General features: G+C 39.2%; 1 protein-coding gene across 2 annotated transcripts in view; it reads left to right on the top strand.

The window, feature by feature from the left end:
• SLIT3 (slit guidance ligand 3) overlaps positions 1-22,306 on the top strand; it is a 403,257-nt gene that overhangs the window by 294,014 nt on the left and 86,937 nt on the right. For both annotated transcript variants that reach the window (XM_028717493.2, XM_028717492.2), the window contains exons 15-19: positions 5,489-5,639; positions 6,860-6,934; positions 13,966-14,109; positions 16,459-16,602; positions 20,997-21,160. In XM_028717493.2, coding sequence (XP_028573326.2) covers positions 5,489-5,639; positions 6,860-6,934; positions 13,966-14,109; positions 16,459-16,602; positions 20,997-21,160 — 678 coding nt within the window. The remainder of the gene's footprint in view (positions 1-5,488; positions 5,640-6,859; positions 6,935-13,965; positions 14,110-16,458; positions 16,603-20,996; positions 21,161-22,306) is intronic.

The following is a 22,306-nucleotide window of genomic DNA, read 5'->3' as shown; positions in this document are numbered from 1 at the left end:
GATATGAAATGTAGCTATTTAAGAAAACATTGGCGTTGAACTAATCAGCATTCAGTCATAGAATTGTAGAATTGCAAGGGATCTTGAGGGTCATCTAGTCCATTCTGCTTGAAAGTGTACTTGGTCACACAATTGGTTCAAATCCTTTTCTTGGTCTTATTTAATGTCACAGAACCAACTTTTCCAAATATAGTGAAACTGAGTTTAAAAGTCAGTAAGTACTGTCAAGATAGTTGGGAGAGACACTGCTGAAACCCCCATTTGCAATGCTTAGGCAGTGGTTGCTGAGATGTGTGGACTTTACAGCAACTGATAAGCTTACAAAGAAGATGTTTATAGGATAGTGTGGGTGCAGCAGCTTGAAAATATAGCTGACAAATGAACTTACTGCATATTGGATAACAGTTTGTCGTTACATAAGGTTTGAAATAAGTTTATTCCATCAAACTTGTATGTATGTATGAATGGATTGTGATGCGGGTGGTGCTGTGGTCTAAACCACTGAGCCTAGGGCTTGCCATTCGGAAGGTTGGCAGTTCGAATCCCTGCAACAGGGTGAGCTCCTCTTCCTCAGTCCCAGCTCCTGCCCACCTAGCAGTTCAAAAGCACGTCAAAGTGCAAGTAGATAAATAGGTACTGCTCTGGCGGGAAGGTAAACAGTGTTTCCGTACACTGCTCTAATTTCGCCAGAAGCAGCTTAGTCATGCTGGCCACATGACCTGGAAAAACTGTCAGTGAACAAACATCGGCTCCCTCGGCCAGTAAAGCGAGATGAGCGCCACAACCCCAGAGTCATTCGCACCTAGACTTAACTGACAGGGATCCTTTACCTTTACCTTTTTATGAATGGATTATGTATACAAAGCACATTCTATTTACTGTTTGTGATATGAAAACAACAACAAAAGTACATATGGCTGCAGTGAGTAGGTAGAATACTGGAAATACATAGTTAGAATCCTGATTCTCAATATATTTGCACATTCCATGCTGGCAACTTGGGTAATGTACCACTACAATGTGTATGTAACCACTTGACAAATGTCTGTCTGTGCTGGTGTTTTTTATTGTTGTTTGTACCCTTAGAACAGCCTTTCCCTATTGTCTGCTGAAGAATCCATCCGCATCTGTAATGGGACTGGTGCCTCTTTCAGAGGATTCTGGGGCAGATCCACAGGGCATATAATTCTGTTTACCAATGTTTACCTTGTGGCCTTCCCCATTGGCCTATATACACTTGGAATGTGCCCTCAATTACACACAGCACTCCCCTTGCAACTGCATGTTATGGGAGAGATTTTGGTGGATGGACAAAATAATTTTCAAGGAAAGTCCCCCCCCCCCCATTGTTGATCATCTTATTGAGGAACTTCTGTTAAGTCTCAAATGAAACTGAAGCATAGTTTGAAAACCCCTTGTCTATGTAATCCTGCTAAGTAATGTACATTGCTCTGCTTTCCCTGATTTCTCATACATTTTGAAAGTATGGTAAAATTTTCCCTACCATTAGGTAGGATGATGCAGACAATCAACATATTGCAGACTAAGAGATCAATTTGGTCATCTGATTCCCATGTCTGGCTTTCCAAATAATTGCCACTTGGTAAATGGTCTTCTCACCCTAGCTAAATCTTGAAGTTACCTTTTCACTCTGCTGTTGCCTTCCACTGAGAGTACTTCAGTAGGTTGCCTTATTTGCTTAACATGCATTTGAAAAGTAAGTGGATCAGACGGTTTTCTTGAGTTTGCTCCCTAGCCACCAAGAAAAATGGAATAGTCTGGCGTATGGGATTAGAAGGAATGGAGCTACCGTACATTTTTAGTAGATTTCAAAAATTGGTTTCAGAATTGTCTTTCAAATTAACTGTTTTGACTAGCATAACAATTGAAACTATTACATGTGTAAATAGAAGTACCGGTAAAGTATTTAAAAGTGATTTCATGGACCAGGTCATTGAAAGCTTTTATTTGAATATTGAAGTTGCAAAAAAAAAAAAAAAGGATTTTCATGTTACGCTGAAGTTTTCAAGGTAATATTATATTCTGAGCCTCCTCTGCAGGGCTCCCCAACCTTGATTTTTATGATTTGCACATAATGCTTAATGTTGTACCTCTTGAATTGCACCATATCCACTTTAAGCCTCATGGGAACCTGCTGATAAAGTAATGTATGTAGAGATGGACGGACACCTATAACTGGTAATGCAACCAGATGGCTGGCTTTCACATTAGTTTCTATAATGGGAATAACATGATAGAGCAGCCACCTGTCCAAGTGATCTCAAGGCTCAAGTTAAGTAGTAAATTTCCTCTCTTTGGCAGTTGATTGCTGCTGCCTTACAGGTTGATGGGTAGCCTGGAGTACTTGATGGTGGCATGTGGTGTTTATCACTTTACACTGCATGGCCTCTAGATAATCCATATTTAAAATTTTAATATACACATATATTTATACATAAGCAGTAACCTTTCTTTTCCCTTACTGTTGCTACATCACCTTTACTAAACAGGAGTGTGCCCTTGCCCTGTCCATAGCATCCCAAATCCTTGGGCATAGGATCCAAAGATTCATTGCTAATGGCCGAAGTATTACAATGACACACAACGTTTTGGAGTGGGGCACTGGGGGCTTGGAATGTGCTGGATCCTAAGACTTGCATATCACCTGGGGGTGGATGGGCAAAAAACCAGTGGAAAAACCCTCCCACCTTCTGCCCCATTGATAGGAGCCAATGGCATTTGGAATGCTATGGAGGGTATGCCACTCTGCACCTCCCTGGCCCTCCCCCCTCCCTAGGCATCTCACAAAATACCAAAAACATAAAAATAACTCATAATGTAATTTCAAACCATAAAACCAAAATCCATAAAACATTTAAGACCCAGGCATTCAGTGGATGAAGAAGTATTCAGTGCAAAGCCGAGTGGTTTACATGCTTCAGTGTGTGATTGTTTGCATGCCTATTTTCAGGGAATAAGCTATATATAAGGGGGTGGGGTGCAGGGTCTGTTTCTTAGATGAAAATACAGCTTTCTCCTTCCCCTGCCTAATCTCACTTTGCTCCATTGTTTGAAGCACTTTTGAACCAACTCAGCTCTGAAAGTGAGACAGGTTGGGAGTATTTGGGGGGGGGGCTGCACAGCAAGGCAGAGGAGGGTTTAGTTTCCCTCACCCATACTCAGCTTTTCATGTAAAAAAACCAGCAGCCTCCATCTGCTGCTTTATACATAAATGGGGAAGACACATGAATAAATACATGTGACTTCCCCTGTCACATCTAGTTTGGCTCCAAGGCATGCATACTAAAAGTGAGAGAAAAGGAGAGGGAATTGTTTCGTTTCATTTTACATACCCAGCGTTCGTGATGGTGGTGTTATGTTACAAGAGGTAATGTGTAGCCCATTTTCCTTTCTGTATCATAGTCTGAAATTTGGTGTAATATTTATTAGTTTTCCCTGTAGCAGCACTTATTAGGTGTTACGTGATTTAAAGAAACCAAAGTATTTCTGAAGTAAGTAGGAAGGAAATTATTCCACTCCTATATATAAAAACTAAAGAAATTGAGTTAATTGGCTGAGGCAATTCAGTGCATCCGTGACTTAGCTGTGATTCGAACCCAGTTCTCACCTTCATTTTCAGCAAAAACATTACACTGATTAACCTAGCACATATGAATTGATGCCTCAGAAGCCTTGTGCATGTGAAGATGATCCTTGATCAAATCTTTAAATCCTGTCCTATGTGTTTGATTTCAGCCTGATGGTGCAAAATTTAGGCTATAAACAAAATATTTAGATGTCATCATTTTGCTGGATACAGTAGAGATGAAAGATGATGAGAAATAATGCAAGTGGGGCCTGCAACAAAATGTTGCAGTGTCTCTTGTCCACTAAATACCCTGATCCTGTTCAGGGTTCTAGCCAGTTAGTCATGCCCTTCTCAAGATTGCCAGAAGGTAGCTGTAAGAAGCTCAAGCAGGTAAAACTGTGTGTTTCCCCCTTCCCTTCTGGCTTCAAAAAACTTGTTTATGTGGAGTTTTCTGTGTGGCAATTTTTGAAGATGTGTATATTTTCTGTACAGCTCTGTTCTGTTGCCGTTGCAGGTGCTAGTGATGTTCTCCAACTGGATCGTTAAAGCTAAAATTAATCCAAATCTCTGTACACAGATGCCAGCTTAGATTCAGGTTTTTACTGAGGACCATTTCAAACTCTTCTTGCAGTTTCGTTGAACAATCCCTTCCAGGGACTCTGACTTGGGCCCCAGGTTATGAGTGCCCAATGGCACTTGTGACGTAATGTGACGTTGTGACATCATGGCGTCACATTGCATCAGTGACGCAGCAGCTCTTCTAAGGCCTTGTAGCGTCTCAGAGATTATGTATAAGACGTCACAAAACCTCTGAACACAACTTCCTCTTTCTAGTGGAAGTTGCGTTCAGAGGCTTGGCAGGGCCTGGGACGTCAGTTCTCAGGCCTTACAAGGCCTTGCAAGACCTTTGATGTGACTTCCAGTTTCTACCGGAAGTTGCATTGGAGCCCTGCGTTGTGGGTGCCCTGGCACCCAGGCCCCTCTAGATCTGGCGCCCATTATCCCTTCCAATCCTTTCCCTCCCCAAAATTATTCTTATGGAAAGTTATCGTTTTCAGATAAATGAATTTGACACTGGGAAATCAGTGTTCCAATTGCAACTGGCTTTTAGAGTCCTGGGAAAGTTAAGAATGATTAGGTTTGTTAGGATGGTTGGACATCACAAATTATTTCAGAGAAATATTTAGTTGTTTCCATAATTAACTATGAAGTGAGTGGGCAAATATTGCATGATTGGATCTGTGCTGCCAACTCTTTGATTGCATATCCATTAATATTTTGGCTGCCATAAGCACAAGGATCACATTTAAACCTCCAAGTAATATTTCAAAAAAGAAAATAAAAGCTGAAAAGATTGATTTGCTGAGACTAAATAAAAAGGCATTTCATTAAAACAAGTCAAAGGGGGTCTGAATTGTAGTACAATATCAGGCTGAAGTAGGCAATTCTTCCTAAATATACACAGTACCAATCATGATTAGAGTAGAAACATTTGCAAGTCATGTTACTTTCAACTGCAGTGTTGTCTGTTAAAATATTTATCCTTGCAAAGCAAACTAGTTAGTTTTAAACATATATGCTGTTTCTAAGTGGATTGAATGCCCTATATTTCTGTCAGTATTTGTTCTAACATGCTATTTGGTATAGCATGATGGATATTAATACCACAACAAATACTTTCCAAATGGTGAAAAGATACTGGAATAGTCCTCTGAGAGACAAGGTAGTCCCTGATTTCTGGAACTACATTGGAGTGAATTATGCAAACCATTTCAAGCATAGTCTGGACTGATTCTTATGGACTTCCCTAAGTAAATAGAAATTCTCTCTTCTCCAACTCTTACTTCTGACAGTTATTTTATAACTAGCTATTTACCTGGAAATACTTCTATTTTACAGGTTCAGAAGACTACAGGAGTAAGTTCAGTGGGGAGTGCTTCATGGACCTTGTCTGTCCTGAAAAGTGCCGCTGTGAGGGAACAATTGTAGACTGTTCTAATCAAAAGCTCACTCGACTTCCCAGTCACCTTCCAGAATATACCACAGACCTGTAAGTCTGGCACTTTTGTCAAAAAATATATATAATGCTCAATTATGAAAATATTTCAGTTGTTCCTTCCTGCTTTGCTAGCTAAGCTTATACATTTTCAGAGTTATCAAACTATAATGTGTGGATCTTGTAATGCAATTGCCATATTGTGGCCTGATATTTAGTGGTACTACTTTGGAGGAAATGAAAATCTGTCTAATACAGCTTTATATATTAGAACAGCCATAGGCAAACTCGGCCCTCCAGATGTTTTGGGACTACAACTCCCATCATCCCTGACCACTGGTCCTGTTAGCTAGGGATGATGGGAATTGTAGTCCCAGAACCTCTGAAGAGCCAAGTTTGCCTATGCCTGCATTAGAACATTTAATGTGTATCAAATACAGCAGTTTATGTTTTAAGTTAAACGTAAGTTAAATTAAGTTAAAGTGTTCAAATACACACTTTATCATGCTTTTGCATTTTTATTTATTTTTGTTATATTTATTTATACAAACTTACTGCACACTATGGGACGTGGGTGGCACTGTGGTTTAAATCACACACCCCAGGACTTGCCGATCAGAAGGTCAGCGGTTCGAATACCCGTGATGGGGTGAGCTCCTGTTGCTCGGTCCCTGCTCCTGCCAACCCAGCAGTTCAAAAGCACGTCAAAGTGCAAGCAGATAAATAGGTACTGCTCCGGCGGGAAGGTAAACGGCATTTCCATGCCCTGCTCTGGTTCGCCAGAAGCGGCTTAGTCATGCTGGCCACATGACCCAGAAGCTGTACGTCGGCTCCCTTAGCCAATAAAGCGAGATGAGCACCGCAACCCCAGAGTCGTTCGTGACTGGACCTAATGGTCAGGGGTCCCTTTACATTTACCTTACTGCACACCATAATTTTCAAAGGCTGTGAAAATGCAGTTTACGGTAGCATTTATATTCTGCCTTTCCTCCAAGAATCTCAAGGCAGTTTATATGTCCTTTCTACACCATTTTATTCTCACAATAACCCTATGAAGTAACATATACTGAGAGAGAGGACAGAGTTAAGGTTATCCTATGAGCTATGTGGGATTTTGCATCTGGACCTCCCCAGCACTAGTTGAGCATCTTAACCCCTACCTCACACTGACGATAGCTCTTTGCAGTTAATATATGTGTGACAAATTTACATAACATGTAGGTTCAGCTGAGGCCTAATGTGTTTTACATGCTTTTATTGTTGTTTTTCAAAAGACGTTTACACGATAATGACATTTCTGTACTGGAAGCTACTGGAATATTCAAGAAACTCCCAAGCCTAAGGAAGATGTAAGTTAATCACTTTTTTATTTTTAATACCAATGTGTTAATACATACAATGATTTAGGCAGGAAGCCTTAGCACATTTACAAGGGAGTAAGCCCAGTTGAGCCCAGTGTGCTTTGGTAAGCATATGGGACGCAGGTAGCACTGTGGTGTAAACCGCTGAGCTTTGGGCTTGCCGATCGGAAGGTCAGCAGTTCAAATCCCCGTGACGGGGTGAGCTCCCGTTGCTTGGTCCCAGCTCCTGCCAACCTAGCAGTTCAAAAGCACGTCAAAGTGCAAGTAGATAAATAGGTACCGCCCCGACAGGAAGGTAAACGACATTTCCGTGCACTGCTTTGGTTTTGCCAGAAGCGGCTTAGTCATGCTGGCCACATGACCTGGAAAAACTATCTGCAGACAAACGGCGGCTCCCTTAGCCTGTAAAGCAAGATGAGCGCCGCAACCCAGAGTCGTCTGTGACTGGACTTAACTGTCAGGGATCCTTTACCTTTACAAAGCCCCGTTAAGCCCAGTGTGCTTTGGTAAGCATACAAAGGAGGATCTGGCTGCTCAAAGTGATGCTACATAAAGAAGGCTTGCTGCTTCAACAGGTATTTTGCTGCTGAACCAGATGGAAGCAAACTGTTGAACTACATAATCATAATAAAAAGCATTGTTCTTTCATTTATTAAAATCATTTCTATCTGGTCTTTCTGTCTCAATGTCATCCCAAAACTGCCTTAAAATGATGGCATATAGTTTTAACAAGGAAGCTTTCGACTTGGCCTGTACATAATTGTCTTAGGTGCAGAACGGCCTAAAATATGGCATATGTTCATTTTGTGGATAGCACACCAATTGGGCAGTTGCTGTTAGTTTCCCACTCAAATTTTCTCATGGCAAAAAGCTTACTTGTACCACCAAGAGTAAAGCATATATTCCAATTACCCCTGTGAAGGAAAGTTTTGATTTGTGATGCAGTCATTATTTTGCATCCTGGGTTGTACAGAATATTTGTATCCTTGAGAAAGGTATTACTCAAATCAAACTTGGTATATGTTTTAAAAGTTATGTTAAATTCCGTGGTATAGCAAATTGGTTCTTGTCTGACCTTGCTGTTGCGCTTGCATCTGAAATGAATTAATAATGTGCTAATACTAAATTGCCTGTACCTGATGCCCAGGGTCAAAGTTAAAGGAAACCATAGAGGTTATATTTATGTATTGATGTCTCTTTTTCCCTTTTCCCATGTCCACAAATAGTGAAACATCTGGTGCTCACTATTCATTCCAGGTTCCAAGTTCCAAGGGTGGCTTGGATCACTTTTCTCAGTTCTAGTCCAGCTAGTGTGTGTCGGATTGAGCTTTGTAGATCTTGGTTCACAAAAATAATGGAAGAATTTATATAGCTTTGTAAAACTGCCATAAAATCACTCTAATTTAGAGCCCAGAAACCTAAAGTAGAAAATATATCAGGATAAACTGACAAACTTTTGAATGTTGTAGTTAGTTTAAAAATATACATATACTTTGATTTTCTTTTTTTCACTTAATTTCATGTGAGATTTTATTAATCTGGAACTGCAACTGTCCTTTTCTTGCATTTTGATTTTTAAGGACAGTTGGACAGAGCCACATTGCTTTTCAATAAATATGGTGTGGAATAGCCATGTTCCTATTTAGCATTTTATGTTTTATGAAGCAATCAATTATCTGTGTCCTACTCTTGGCAGAGGATAAGAATTGAAGAGTCCAGGTGCAGTTCAGATGCCTGTATTCTGGCAGCAAGAGGTAATAGTGCCTTGCAGTTCATCATAAAACAGTCTCATTAAGATACACCATAGATGCCTCCAAGCAGAAAGCTCTCAAGTTTTTTAAATTTCATTTTTAAGCTCTCCCTTACCTGTATGCTTTTTTGCTCCATGAGAAATAGGATATATTGTGCTCCACATTGCAGTGTTAAAGACAGACTTAAATTAGAAACCATTTCCTTGTGCACATGACTATTTCCTAAAAATTGTGAATCAGGGTTGCTCTTGCCAGCTCCTGCTCATTGGAATTCTGAAACTAATTCAATTTTGTGAAATAGTGTGAAGCCCAAAAGCACTTCAACAAAGATTTATAATAAATAATTTCATGTTTATCCAAAATGCCTCTAGTGTATCAAACTCCTCTTTCTCTGTGTACTCACCTTTCCAACCAAATTAAATTAACCAAATTAAATGGTTTATTAGTCACACAACTTATTTACTTACTTATTTTTATCCACTTCTCTTTCACCATGGTGCTCAGAGATTATTTCAAAAGCAAACAGAGAAATACCCCACCCATAAAATGGGTAAGAACAATTGTCTTCTCCACATGGGAGTTCGTAAATAATTCACAACAGTAGCTTTTGCTAAGAGTTACTTTTTAAAATTATTATATAGCCATTATATGCATCGCAGCAGCAGCAGCAGGACCAGAGGAGAAGCAAAAATGGCAGTAATCTCTGCGGGAGCCTGCACTTTCATATTATGCCATCATTTGACCACTGTCAGTTAACAGATTGGAATAGGCACCCAGGATCCAATCACCTATTCTCATTCTAGAATTATCCTTGTTAATTGTACGTATAGTATTACAGAAGGACTATTACTTGCGTTTGAAAGTAACAGTAGTGGTAGGCCCAGAACAGATGATGGACTTCTGTATTAAGGTATTATGGTCGTTCCATCAGCACCAGCACTTCTGCTTGTCGGACAGAAGAATCTCTCCTCTCCTTCCCCCATGTGTTGTTCTGGGGGCTTCCTGAACCCTCCAGGGCAGATTTGGGGGAGGTATTGGGGAGGCACGTGAATCCTTTTTGTGCCAGCTGAATCCTTGCACTGGCTTCTGCAAGCGTCCTAAGATAGGAACATAGGAAGCTACCTTATACTGAGTCAGACCATTGGCTTCATCTGGTGCAGTGTTGTCTGTAATGACTAGCTGAAGTTCTCCAGAGCTTCAAGCAAGCTTCTCTCCCAGCTGTATCTGGAGATGCTGCTGATTGAACATGGGACCTTCTGAGTGTAAAGCAGATGCTCTACCTCTGAGCCACCGCCCTTCCCCATAGTGTGGTAGGAGCAAGAAAAGATTGTGGGAGAGCACCTGGAAATAAGGCACTACTGTTAAGGAAATTTTTCAAGTTTCAGTTCACTTAAATAGATTTACCTACACCAGTCTGAAGATGTCAACTTTTATGCTGAAAATGATATGACAGTCTTCTAGATACCTCTGTATCCATTTTTTGGCACTTATACTGTGCCGGAAGTAAAATCTGTTATACCTTAAAGCTTTAATAGGGTAATATCTCTAAACATTAAATCTCTCCAGCTTTCCCCATTTTCTCTCTGTCCACAGTATCAAAGGAGGCAAAGCAATACCTAGATAATAAGACAACTTAAAATGCATTATTGGTATGCAATAACAGTATATATGGGGCAGCATTCACTTGGAGCCTTTGTCTGTTCTGTCAATAAGTCATGTGCTTAAGTGGACCCAAAGGATTCATTGACACAATTGATTTCAGGGTCAACTGTGCCTGCTTTTAAGAAGTCCCTTGGTACAAATTTACATGATAGCTCATCATGAATACTGAAAAGCCATTAGATGCTTGCCTCTAATGAATGTGAACTGCAAGTGCTTAGGAGGAAAAGAATATCTGAATATAATACTAGCATGCTGAGTGCTTGCTTGTGGAAAATATTTCATGAGCTGGGGGGGGGGGGGGAATCTCTCCCGTGTCACTGTTACGTAAAATGTTGGCAGAACTTGGGAGTTTAGTGCCAATTCACAAAATACATTTTGCACATTATTATGTTACCTGCCATGAAATACGTGCATCTGTGTGAAACTATTTATTATAGTTTGGATTAGGCATTTCAAACCTGATCCATAATGTTAATCACCTGAACATGTCTTGCATCAAGTAAGGGTATATCCTCTCAGCCTTTGGCAGCTACAAGAAACTTTCATTTGTTTCATGTGGAAGCCATCCACTAAATGCTGAATCCAATATTTATCAGCTTTTGGCATTCCAGTTCCAGTTCTTTCTTGTAGAAAGTCTCTTCCCCACATAGCAGGGTGGCTTCCCATCTTGTGGAAGAGCTTTCCATTTTAAAACACCCCTAATCTAGAGAAGCTCTATTTGTGAAAGTACTTGCACAATACTTTACACATTTTTTTCCTAAATATGACTCAATAGAATTCTATGTTGCAACCTGTATCTTCCTTACTCACCTAGTCGCCTGTACACAACCACTGTCACATTTACTGCTTTTGCATGTAACACTAAATAATGATTTAGCACTATGTGCATGAGCCTCCCACTAGGCCAGGTGGAGGACTTTTGACAAATTTAATTTCACTTATGCTATACATTACAGCTTAGTGTTATGTTCAAACAAGGAATCCTGATTCATAATAGTGGGTAATTTAATGAGGCAGTTTCATAAACCATAGTCTGAAGTTGCCTTAGGAAAGTGACCAAAAATTTTTCAAACCCAAATTTTTAGCTTGAAATTAATGCTAAGCAGTAAAAGTAAAATTAAGCTCCTTCTCTTGGCTGCACAGTAGAAGAATGAATGAATGAATGAATCTTTATTTGCATCAGCCATTGGCCATAGCAATGAAACAACGATACGATATACAAAGAACAGAAATAAAAAGTCAATTATATAAAATACATTTTAGGGTTTTGAATCAATAGTCAAATAGTGGGTCTTATTCTAATTGCCCCAGCTAAAAACCTTGCAACCTTTGCACAGTAGAAGAAGGGTGGAGGGGCAGTGCATGCATTCTGACACCTCATTTGGGGTTGTTTTGGCACATCCATGGAGAGCTAAATTATGGTTTAGTGTTACATGTTAACCAGGCCATTGCATGGCTGTACTGCTGTTGCTTGTGGAGGAGTCCACAGCATACCACTGACATATGTACTGTACACTTTTCTCTCAAAGTTTTTTGGATCCAGGCCATTATGTGTGTGTGTTTTTAATTAGAATAAAACAAAAATGAATATTTAAAAGGATAGATTGGGTTGGAAAAATACTATCTAGAAATAAAAAACAGGTATCTTAATTAGCCAACTTGAGTCACTGAACCTGAAAGCATGCATAAAGTCAAGGTTGTTCCTCCTCTGAGATTTTACAGGTATGGGCACGTTCTCATTATTCATACTGCTTGTAAAAGCATGGGCAAGTGTGACATGATCATTACTATACACAAATCAGTATCTGAACAAGGTACAGATACCCTGCCAATTTGAGGCTCACTATTTTGCAGCCTCCTCAGAGATACAATTAACCTATGTACTTGGGTTTTTTTTTACTGTATATTTGCCCATATAAATAAATTTCACAAGCATGTGCCTGTGTCTGTTAAATGTAATGAGAATAGTGGCTCTAAGTGGCACTGATCATTAGACAAGAATACATGATAGCAGCAAAAGGAGCCCTTGCATTATCTGAAGATTTGAAAGAGATGCTTAACTAAATTTTTCATCAGACAACAGCTCAGCACCAGATGAAATGCATCTGTCATAATATTGTTTCTAAGCTGTCTCTGACATTAAACATAAACTCTAATCTCTATAGTATGGATAGAAGTAAAAAGGCATGAAGCTGCTTTAAGAGACATGGGGGGGGGGAGCAGCTCATATTATTGTGGTTATTTTTGTGCTTTATTGTTGCCGCTGCTTCCTTCACTTATTGACTCAGACTGCAAGAGGGGTGATGGGTCACAAGCTGTGCAGCCAGGCTGTCTCTGCTGTTCAGTAGACAGAAACCAGGCTACCAGTTACTCATACAAAGCCTAACCCCAGCCTTCAAAATTACTTTCACCCAATAATAACTATTACAAATTATAGACTTCTCATCACATACAAGCCTGATCTGTGCTGCTGGCATGTTCGCAATGAATTATTTGCAATTGTTGTCTCTTATAAGTAAAACTGAGTTTTATGGCTGGCTGATGTATGTCTATCTTTAAGCAGCGGCTTAAATACATTTCCTCTCTCATCTATTGTCACATAAGCCCCTCTCCTCCATTTTTGTTTGTTCCTATTTCCATATTTCCTTCTCTACCTCACATTTTTTAAGACTGTAATTCAGTGAACCAGTCCTGTTCTGCATTTTACCATTTTGTGTACAACACTTATATTTGGGAATTTTCTGGTTCTTGTTTCTTAGTGTGGCAATGTAAAATTTTTATTACTTGCTTGCAGCTAGTCTATCAGAAAACACTACGAGGTTCTCCCTTAACCTTGTTGCCATTATATTTTCTATACCAGGATTTACTAATCAGGAAATGCATGCTGACTTGGTTCAGGGTGAAATGGATAGATAAATTTATTGTCATTGTCCGTATATACACAGTATACACAACAAGGAAAATCAAACACCCACCCAAAGACCGGGTTCACATACACATTTGCACGTATCTCCAACACTCTCATCCTATTCAGACAAATGACTGGGAACCTGTCAACTGGAAAAACTTGCAGCTGCTATGTAAAATGAAAATAAAAATTCTAAGCTTAATTAATGTAAATAGTTAATGAATTTGGGGTTTAATATTGCAGGAGTTCCTGGATTTTCTACCTGCAGTCAAACTTCAGGTGTTCCTGTGCGATAGTATATATATTGAACGTAAAGGCTTATAACCTGCAAAGAAAAACAGATTCTTAGGATGGAAGCAACCTTGCTGCTATGCCAGCACAATGTCACCAATTACAGCTTTACATTGGTGATGCCCTGTAATTAAAGGCAGATATGCTGGTAAACATATCAAGGAACTGTGTGCTAGTCCCTTGATTTCATGTCATGCATACCTTTGAAATAATGGGAGGTGTGATAAAAGTTGAAAATGAGGGCAGCTTTGACAGCAGGAAATACCTCGACTTCTATCCTTTTAATATATGTTATACCGATTGTTTGCTCCTTTCACTGTCCCGTACAAGCATGTCTGTATTTGTATTATAGAAGGCATGTAGCCTTCTTAAATAATATTGCCTATCTAATTTGTTTCCACTTTCAGAAACCTGAGTAACAACAAGATCAAAGAGATTCGTGAAGGCACTTTTGATGGGGCAGCAGGGGTTCAGGAACTGATGTTGACAGGGAATCAGCTGGAATCTGTGCATGGGCGAATGTTTAGAGGTCTCACAGGGCTCAAGACGCTGTAAGTATAAAACATTGTTTTTTATTTTGGTGGGGAAAGGGGACAGAGGAAAGAAACAACTGTTATCTATTGGCTGATTGATCACTTATACTGTGAATCACTGATGCAGTAAATCAGTGCTCCTGGTTTTGACAGCAGCCTTTTTGGGAACAAGACTTAATATTTAATACTTTGCATATGCATAGATCTGCGCTAAATCCCTAATCTAATCTGTTAGTAGTTCCTCTGTAATATTTGAGTGGGTAATTTAAGTCTCTCTGACAGTACTGAATACAGTAGTACCTGGATTCTCGAATGTAATCTGTTCTGGAAGTCCGTTCGACTTCCGAAATGTTTGCTAACCTAGGCGTGGCTTCCGATTGGCGCAGGTGCCCCGGAAACAATAGCCGACAGCCACATTACACATTCGGCTTCCAAAAAAGTTTGAAAACTGGAACACTCACTTCTGGGTTTTTGGCGTTCAGGAGCCAATTTGTTCATCAGCTAAGCCGTTTGAGAACCAAGGTTCCACTGTAGCTGTCTAACAAACCTGTGCTACTTGTCTTAATAATTCCTTGCCCTATAAGAACAAGACATTTCTAATGTTCTAGAGCAAGCATACCATTTCCTAGTGTCAAAGGGAAGTTATCTTGTTTTGAAGACCTATCACAAAGTAAGGGTTGGTGCATATCCCACATTTTCCCAGCACTGAAACTGCTCAGAAATCCTTTTCTACTTTGAGCTGCATTTTTCCCCTTCAGCTAGTTGTTGCTGTTTGGTTTGCTGTATGGAATGTGGTTGTAGAAGCGTCATAGCCCCCTAATGGATAATGATAAACAACACTGTTCTGAACTATCTTTCTAGATAAGTATTTTTAAAACAAAACTACATTAGAGGCAGAATGTATATACTATTGTTGTATGCCCTGTGTACCATTGCAATGAAACATCTAATTCCTCTAGATCAGAAACAAGTTCAGAATTTGTCTGTAAATCTAAATCGCACAGAGGTGAACCACTACCTGGCAATGTAAAACTCCTGTGTAGTTTCAGATATTTCACTGTAATTCACTTGATGAACACACTGAACCTACAGGCACTGCCATTTTTTTTATTCACTTATGTTAACTATTTATAGGCTGCCCTATAACAGAAGTCTGAGAACTATTTTTAAACTGTATTAATGATTATTTGTTTGAACTGAAGCTATATTTCTGAGTGGGCAGACTTTGGCTCCTTTAAGGCCTTAATGTATGCTCTCCAGCTTCCCAGTCCCAGTGCCTCAGAGACAAGGCCTTCTTTTGCATCTCTGACACTGGGCTTTAACAGGGGCTATAGTTGACTTTTGTCTTTATAACACCCAATATATAATTTGGCCATGTGTGTACAGAAGCACTCTTCACTAATAGTGGTGGGCAGCTCCCCTTTGAAAATATAACAAAAATTCTGAACTTTATTAGAAAAGCTCATAAAAACCAAACACCAGGGGATCACTCCCATTTCTTTCCTTAATCCCCATAACAACCTGCAGCCCCCTAGAAAATAACTGTCACAACTTCCCTTCCCTACCCAACCGCTTCCCTTCCTGCTTCACTGCTGAAGCGAACTAAGGAGTGGGAGAGTAGGAGAGAAGTCTTCCTTGCCAACTCTAGCTCCCATAAGAGCCAACTCCAGGGGAGCGTGGGTGCTTGGGCACCCACAATGATATACAGTGGTACCTCGGGTTAAGAACTTAATTCGTTTCGGAGGTCCGTTCTTAACCTGAAACTGTTCTTAACCTGAAGCACCACTTTAGCTAATGGGGCCTCCCTCTGCCACTGCGCTGCCAGAGCACGATTTCTGTTCTCATCCTGAAGCAAAGTTTTTAACCCGAGGTACTATTTCTGGGTTAGCAGAGTCTGTAACCTGAAGCATTTGTTATCTGAAGCGTATGTAACCTGAGCTACCACTGTAGCTGGATTGTCAGAGAGAGTTAGAAAGAGACAAATTCTTATCTGTTTTAGTTTTTAATCTGAGCCAGAGAAAAATTAGGGGTTGTAGTGATTATTTCATATTTGAGATAACTGGCTTATGTACAAATTTCAGTAATTTTTGTATATTCTCACTTGAAACATAGGAAAATGCCTAACACTGAGTCAGAACATTGGTCCATCTAGTACTGTCTACATTGACTGGCAGCAGCATTCTAGGGTTTAAGACAGTCTGTCTAGCTCTGTTTGGAGATGCCAGGCAAAGCATTGCTTTACTACTGAGCTACTAATATTTATCTAGCACATTATGCCTTTTGATTGCCTCGCCTACACATATGGTGTCTCCTTCACCTGCCCTCTTTCAATAAAGGAATTCTAATTCTAGGTTTAAATCATTTCAGGATGCTCAGAAGCAACATAATCAGTTGTGTGAACAATGATACATTCACAGGATTGAGCTCAGTAAGATTACTTTCTCTGTATGACAATCGCATCACTACAATCACACCTGGAGCTTTCAATACACTTGTTTCTTTATCTACAATGTAAGTATTACTGTTTTTGTCACTTTAAGTGTTGGATTTGGCTTATAAAACTACTTTAATTTAATCACATGAAAGCAAGAAAGATCAATATATTTTATTTCTAAAATTATCCAACAGCTGTTCAAGTAGATTTATGGTTGTGGTTTATTATTACTATTACTACTACTACTACTACTACTACTACTATTACTATTACCTAGCATTTGTATACTGCATTAGAATGTTTCAGGACTTCAGTTACTTTATCTTTGTGGTCCTTAGAATAACTCTTTAGTTATTAGGAGGTCAGCATAATTGTTCTATGTTGCAGACAGGGGCCTTGGACCCAGAAGCATCAGCTTACTTAAGAGAGAAAGGTTTTGAAATTTCTGGTTTCTTAACCAGTACACATGAGCTACTGTACTAGTTGCATAATCCTGAAATCCTGTAACTACTTACCAGAAAGTAAGCCCCATTGAACTCAGTGTGATTTCCTTCTGAGGAGATATGTATAGCAATGCATTGTATATCTCAAAAATAAAAGTAAAGGCTCAAGCAATGGCTTCATATCTGTTCTGGGACCACTTCTGATACATTTACCCTAAACAGGTTATATAAATTGCAAAGGAGATTATTGCTGGCACTGAATGAGTTCAGCATATGGTTATATGCTGGGGAGCAAGAATACTGCAGTGACAGATTCTTATACAAGGCTAATCCCTTATATGTTGTGCCAAAGATGATGGTGATGGTGATGGTGATGAAATTTGTTTACCAACTTTCAGCCTAATATCATTGGGTGGTTTGTAACATGGAACAAAGTGTTTCCTGCCAAACCTACGCATCAGTAACACTTGTATAACAAATGGTTCTCCTACTAGCATCATGTGAATTTAAATTTCATGACTTAGATCCTTCAGGCCTCTCACTAATCTCTCTTCCACAAATCTTACAAGTTTTGTTCTGGTTTGCTTTTTCTGCATCCATTAAGGCCCTTTGAAGTGTTCTATTTGTATGCCTCATCATTCTTTATTTTAATTGCCACTTAAGAATGCTCACATTTCTTTCCAGTTTTTAACTTGGCAGAACATCAGTTTTATTTATTTTTCGCCTCACAGTACTTTTAAAGAATCACAGCACAATCCTAACCATGTCTACTCAGAAGTAGGTCCCTATTGAATTCAAATGGGCTTATTCCCAGGTAAGCAGGGCTAGGATTCCAGCCTTACACTTCTCTTTTTGGCTATAAACAGAGTCATCATTAACAAGGAGAATTAAATGCTTACTTCAGGCATGAGGTTAGAGCAGTTAGATACAGCTGGTTCATTTCTGAGGTACTTATGCCATTTTGTTCATGCCAAGCCATATGCAACCATATTTATGCATAGTTTGTGTGTCATGTGAATTAAAAGGGCACAATACTCACTTTAAAGTGTAGCTTGGACATTGCTCCATATCTGAATCATAAATAGCTTACCTTTTTAAGTTCATTGGGTGATACACAGCATAGCTGAAGCAAGCATCTGATCGTGGGGCTTCTTCAACCTCTCCTCCCTCTGCAGCCTCATGTGCCCCCAAAATCTGCTCCAGAGGGTTGACCCTCAGCAAAGCAGATTTTGGGGGTTCATGGGAACGAGAGCAGGAAGAAGAGACACTGAAAGCCCCATTGAAAAAGCAGGTTTCATTGCACTGTTAGGTTGGCATCACTGAATCTAACTCTGCTCTAACCCACTGAGTTTTGCCTAAAAATATGGCTAAGTGAGTACCACTTTTTTCCAGAATGGTATGCAGCCTGGATTTCAATAGTTAACCTGTGTTTTTCTTATGTAAGCCATAATAAAATGAAATATTAATCAACTTTCCAGAAGCCTCACTGTCCTACCTCTGTGTGAGTGACTCTGTGACTCTCATGAGAGGAAAATATGATTATCCAATTGTGTAACCTTTTAACTGTCACTGTTTGCAAATTTTAATTCCGTTCTCTAATATCACAGTCAATGCCTTAATAATGCTGCACGTTATTGTCCCTTTGATGATTTTCAGTTGTTTTCATTGAAAATAATTTTACACAGTGAAACTCTTTTACTGTCCAATACTTTCAGTGACATTGGCCATCATTATCCTGTTATAGACATCCAAATTGTGCTGTGGAAAGGGGTTTGACTTTGCCAAGATATGAGTAAATCTAATAATCAATTTATCTAATAAGCTTACATTAATCGGGGAAAGGTACACTGTAACATTAAAGTTGCAAAAGGCATTATCCATGTAACCTTAAATGGATGCATTTTCCCAAAGGCTTAATTTGTGCCACTAATTTATACTACCCAACATTTTGCAGTCAGTCAAGCTGTATTTTATGCAACTCAGTTACTAGTTCTACTTACATCTTTAATTGATTTACGACCTATTGGAGCTAATGGGACTAAATTCAAATATATCAGTTTGATAGTAAAGTTGATGGTAATGCATCATTTAAAGACTACTTCACACATTCCAACGTAACTGGCACACCTCTAACTGTAGCAAGCATGTTTTGTAAACCAACTTTGACACTTTTTAATGCAAGTATGATACGGAAATATTTCAAAATAAATACTTGCTGTATTCATAAATAGCTTGTAACTGGAAAGAACTATTGGCCTACCATAGTTCACAAAACAAGTGAAGCCAAAATGTAGCTTACCTAGACTGTGTAAATGTGTGGTCTCCTGGAAGGGTCCTGTTTACTCCTTTGTCGTGCTGAGCAAAGCCAATATTTACCTTACCAAGTTGTCCAAACCCAGGCTCTCTCCTTGCTCAGCACAAGCTATGACCAAAGTTTGGCTTAGCCCAGTGCAGCACAGAAATAAAAATTAACCAGGGGAGAGCAAAGTGTCTGTGAATGCCTCTCTAGGAGCCTGCATGTTTGCATGTTCCCTGTAAGCCACAGTTTGACTTTCATGTTGTTCAAAGAAATCCATTGTAGCCTAGTACAGGGGTAGTCAACCTTTTTATACCTACTGCCCACTAATGCATCTTTCTTGATGGTAAAATTTCCTCACGGCCCACCAGTGCTCGATGGAAGGAGGATTTAGCTTGCGTCGTAGAACCGCCTACCGCCCACCTAGAATCCTGAAACGCCCACTAGTGGGCGGTAGGAACCAGGTTGACAACCCCTGGCCTAGTAGCATAAGAAAGGGTCTTTCTTGAATGTTCAAAATCATTTTTTCTCAGCTTAACTTGATGGTATAATCATAATAATAGTTATTATTATTATTTATTGTACCCTGCCTATCTGACTGCATTGCCACAGCCACTCTTGGTGGCTTCCAACATAATATACAGAAAACAACAACAACCCAACAGAACATCACACATTAAAAGTGGCCCAGTATAGGGATTTGAAATCCAGGGACCAGGTTGACATTTATTTTTTAGTTGTGGCTTTTGAGTCTGGCAGTCACATGCCCCCCTTGTGATGTATTTGAGCTTATCTTCACATAACCATTAGAATCCCAGGATCTTAGTATGGCTGTATGCTGATCCCTTCCTCCCCAACCATTGGCAATAAAAATGTCACTGAAGTTTTATGCATTAATGCATTGCATAGTGCCGGGCTTGAACTCTAGTAGTGGAATTACACCTGTGAGGGGTTTTTTGGGGTTTTTTTAAATGTCTCTTACTCACTGCTCTTAACCTTACTTGATGGCACATTTCCGTTATGCTTTTGATATATGATGTGTACAACCAATTTTACTAATAAAAAACCCTGTGTTAGCCAAAAAGGATTTGGAAGACTTTTGTACACCATCAGTCAATATATTTTTTAACATGATTTGTTAGCTTGAATTCCTGTTAGCGTATAACAGCTGGATTGAAACTATATTGAAGTATTCTTTAACACACATATTAAAGGTTACCTGTATTTTATCACCATGAGGCAAATAGAAGCTTTGGGGGTGATTTAAATTGGGAAAATACATAGGAAAGGGTTGAATGTCTCCTTTCCCCAGCATTACAGTACTGATCCAGTACTGTAGCTGTTGTTTTGTTTCAATTAATTAAAAACAAATTGATAAGAGATCGTGTTCACAGATCTTCTATGTCATTTTTAGTTTGGCCCTGAGTACAAGCCAGGTAAGTGGCATGTTGAAACATATTACAGATTGACTACTTTCCTGCAGGCTGTGATTTGTCAGTGTCTGATCAGGAGAACAGTGGTAGAGCATAGACAAAAGCGCATTGAGTGATGAACAGTTGCTTCCTGCTCAAGTGTCTCATTTTTGAAAAGAAAATGCAGCCATTGGACATACAGCTTCCTTTGTAAGATAGTTAGCAGACTTCATTTGCCTGACTGCCAATTTGCTTTTGAAAAATCCATCCCTTGATTTCTGCAATGACTGTCACTACATTTTACCTCATTTCCCATCCAGTAATTTGCTGTCTAATCCATTTAACTGCAACTGCCACTTGGCATGGTTGGGGAAATGGTTAAGGAAGAGGAGGATCGTCAGTGGAAATCCACGTTGCCAGAAACCATTTTTCTTGAAGGAAATTCCAATTCAGGATGTGGCTACACAGGACTTTACATGTGATGGTAAGAACAGTTTCTGGAAACAGAATAACGAGGCCCCAGCGCAGTTTGGGGTGAAATCTGTACCATTAGCTATATCTTAAGTAGCTTGAAAGACCTGACCTGTCAATAGGAGAACATTGCTATCTCAGTGCCTAACGCATCCAGAAATTTGGTTTTGGCAATATAATTCAAAATCCTTCCATCTTAGGCACCTCATTTTTTTCACATTAATAGATAAACATGCTCTTCCAATGTATTGTTTGGTGGAATTTTTCTTGAACTTACATCCTCGTATGGACTAGTTTTCTCTAGTCTATTTGATAGTAAAGGAAATAACTGCTTTTGAACTGGACACCTGTATGAATTTTAAGTAATGTTTCATGACACTACATATCTGCACTTTAAAACTGAGCATCTAGAAATAATAATAATAATAATAATAATAATAATAATAATAATAATGCCCCACCCATCTGTCTGGGTTTCCCCAGCCACTCTGGGTGGCTTACAGTATATGTAAAACATAATGAAACATCAATCATTAAAAACTTCCTGATACAGAAATAACCGAAATAGAACTTCTAGGTTTTGGAACTCCTAATGTTCAAGTTGTGTGTTGTTGTTTTTTGGGAGGGGGGTTTAAAAATGCTTAAAAATTCGACCAATTCTGATGAAGCTTAGTAAGGGTAAATTTAGATCCTGTTGCATAGGGGAGAGCCTTAGGGCCCTTCCAATGGATTATCTGGAACTAACATTTACAACTCCTCATTTGTCTGCATTAATGTTACCTTATCAATGGAAATTATCAGTTTTACAGTCATAATGTAAGTTATTTCTTGTACCTTCCTATCAAGTGTTGAAATTTATGTTCAAATAGAAGGTACTTCTGTACTAGTAGTGTTGAGAGGACAGGAAAAATCTGATGAATTTGGTCTCCCATGTGCATGCCTAAAAGCAGTTAAAATCTAGTATGTGAATAATCACCAGAGGCTATATTCTTTGTTACAATGTTCACAACAACCTTGTTTGAATTACAGAACATTCCAGTTTTTATAGGCCCAATTCAATATATACTCTACAAAATATTTCTAGACATGTGTTTGGATACCACAGTTTGTTTTTTCCCTGGTGCTTTGTGAAGCCACATACTAGTTTGAGTAGAGGTCC

The sequence above is a fragment of the Podarcis muralis genome, chromosome 2, assembly GCF_964188315.1.
Source record: "Podarcis muralis chromosome 2, rPodMur119.hap1.1, whole genome shotgun sequence".
NCBI lineage: Eukaryota > Metazoa > Chordata > Lepidosauria > Squamata > Lacertidae > Podarcis > Podarcis muralis.
This window is presented reverse-complemented; position numbering and strand designations above follow the sequence as displayed.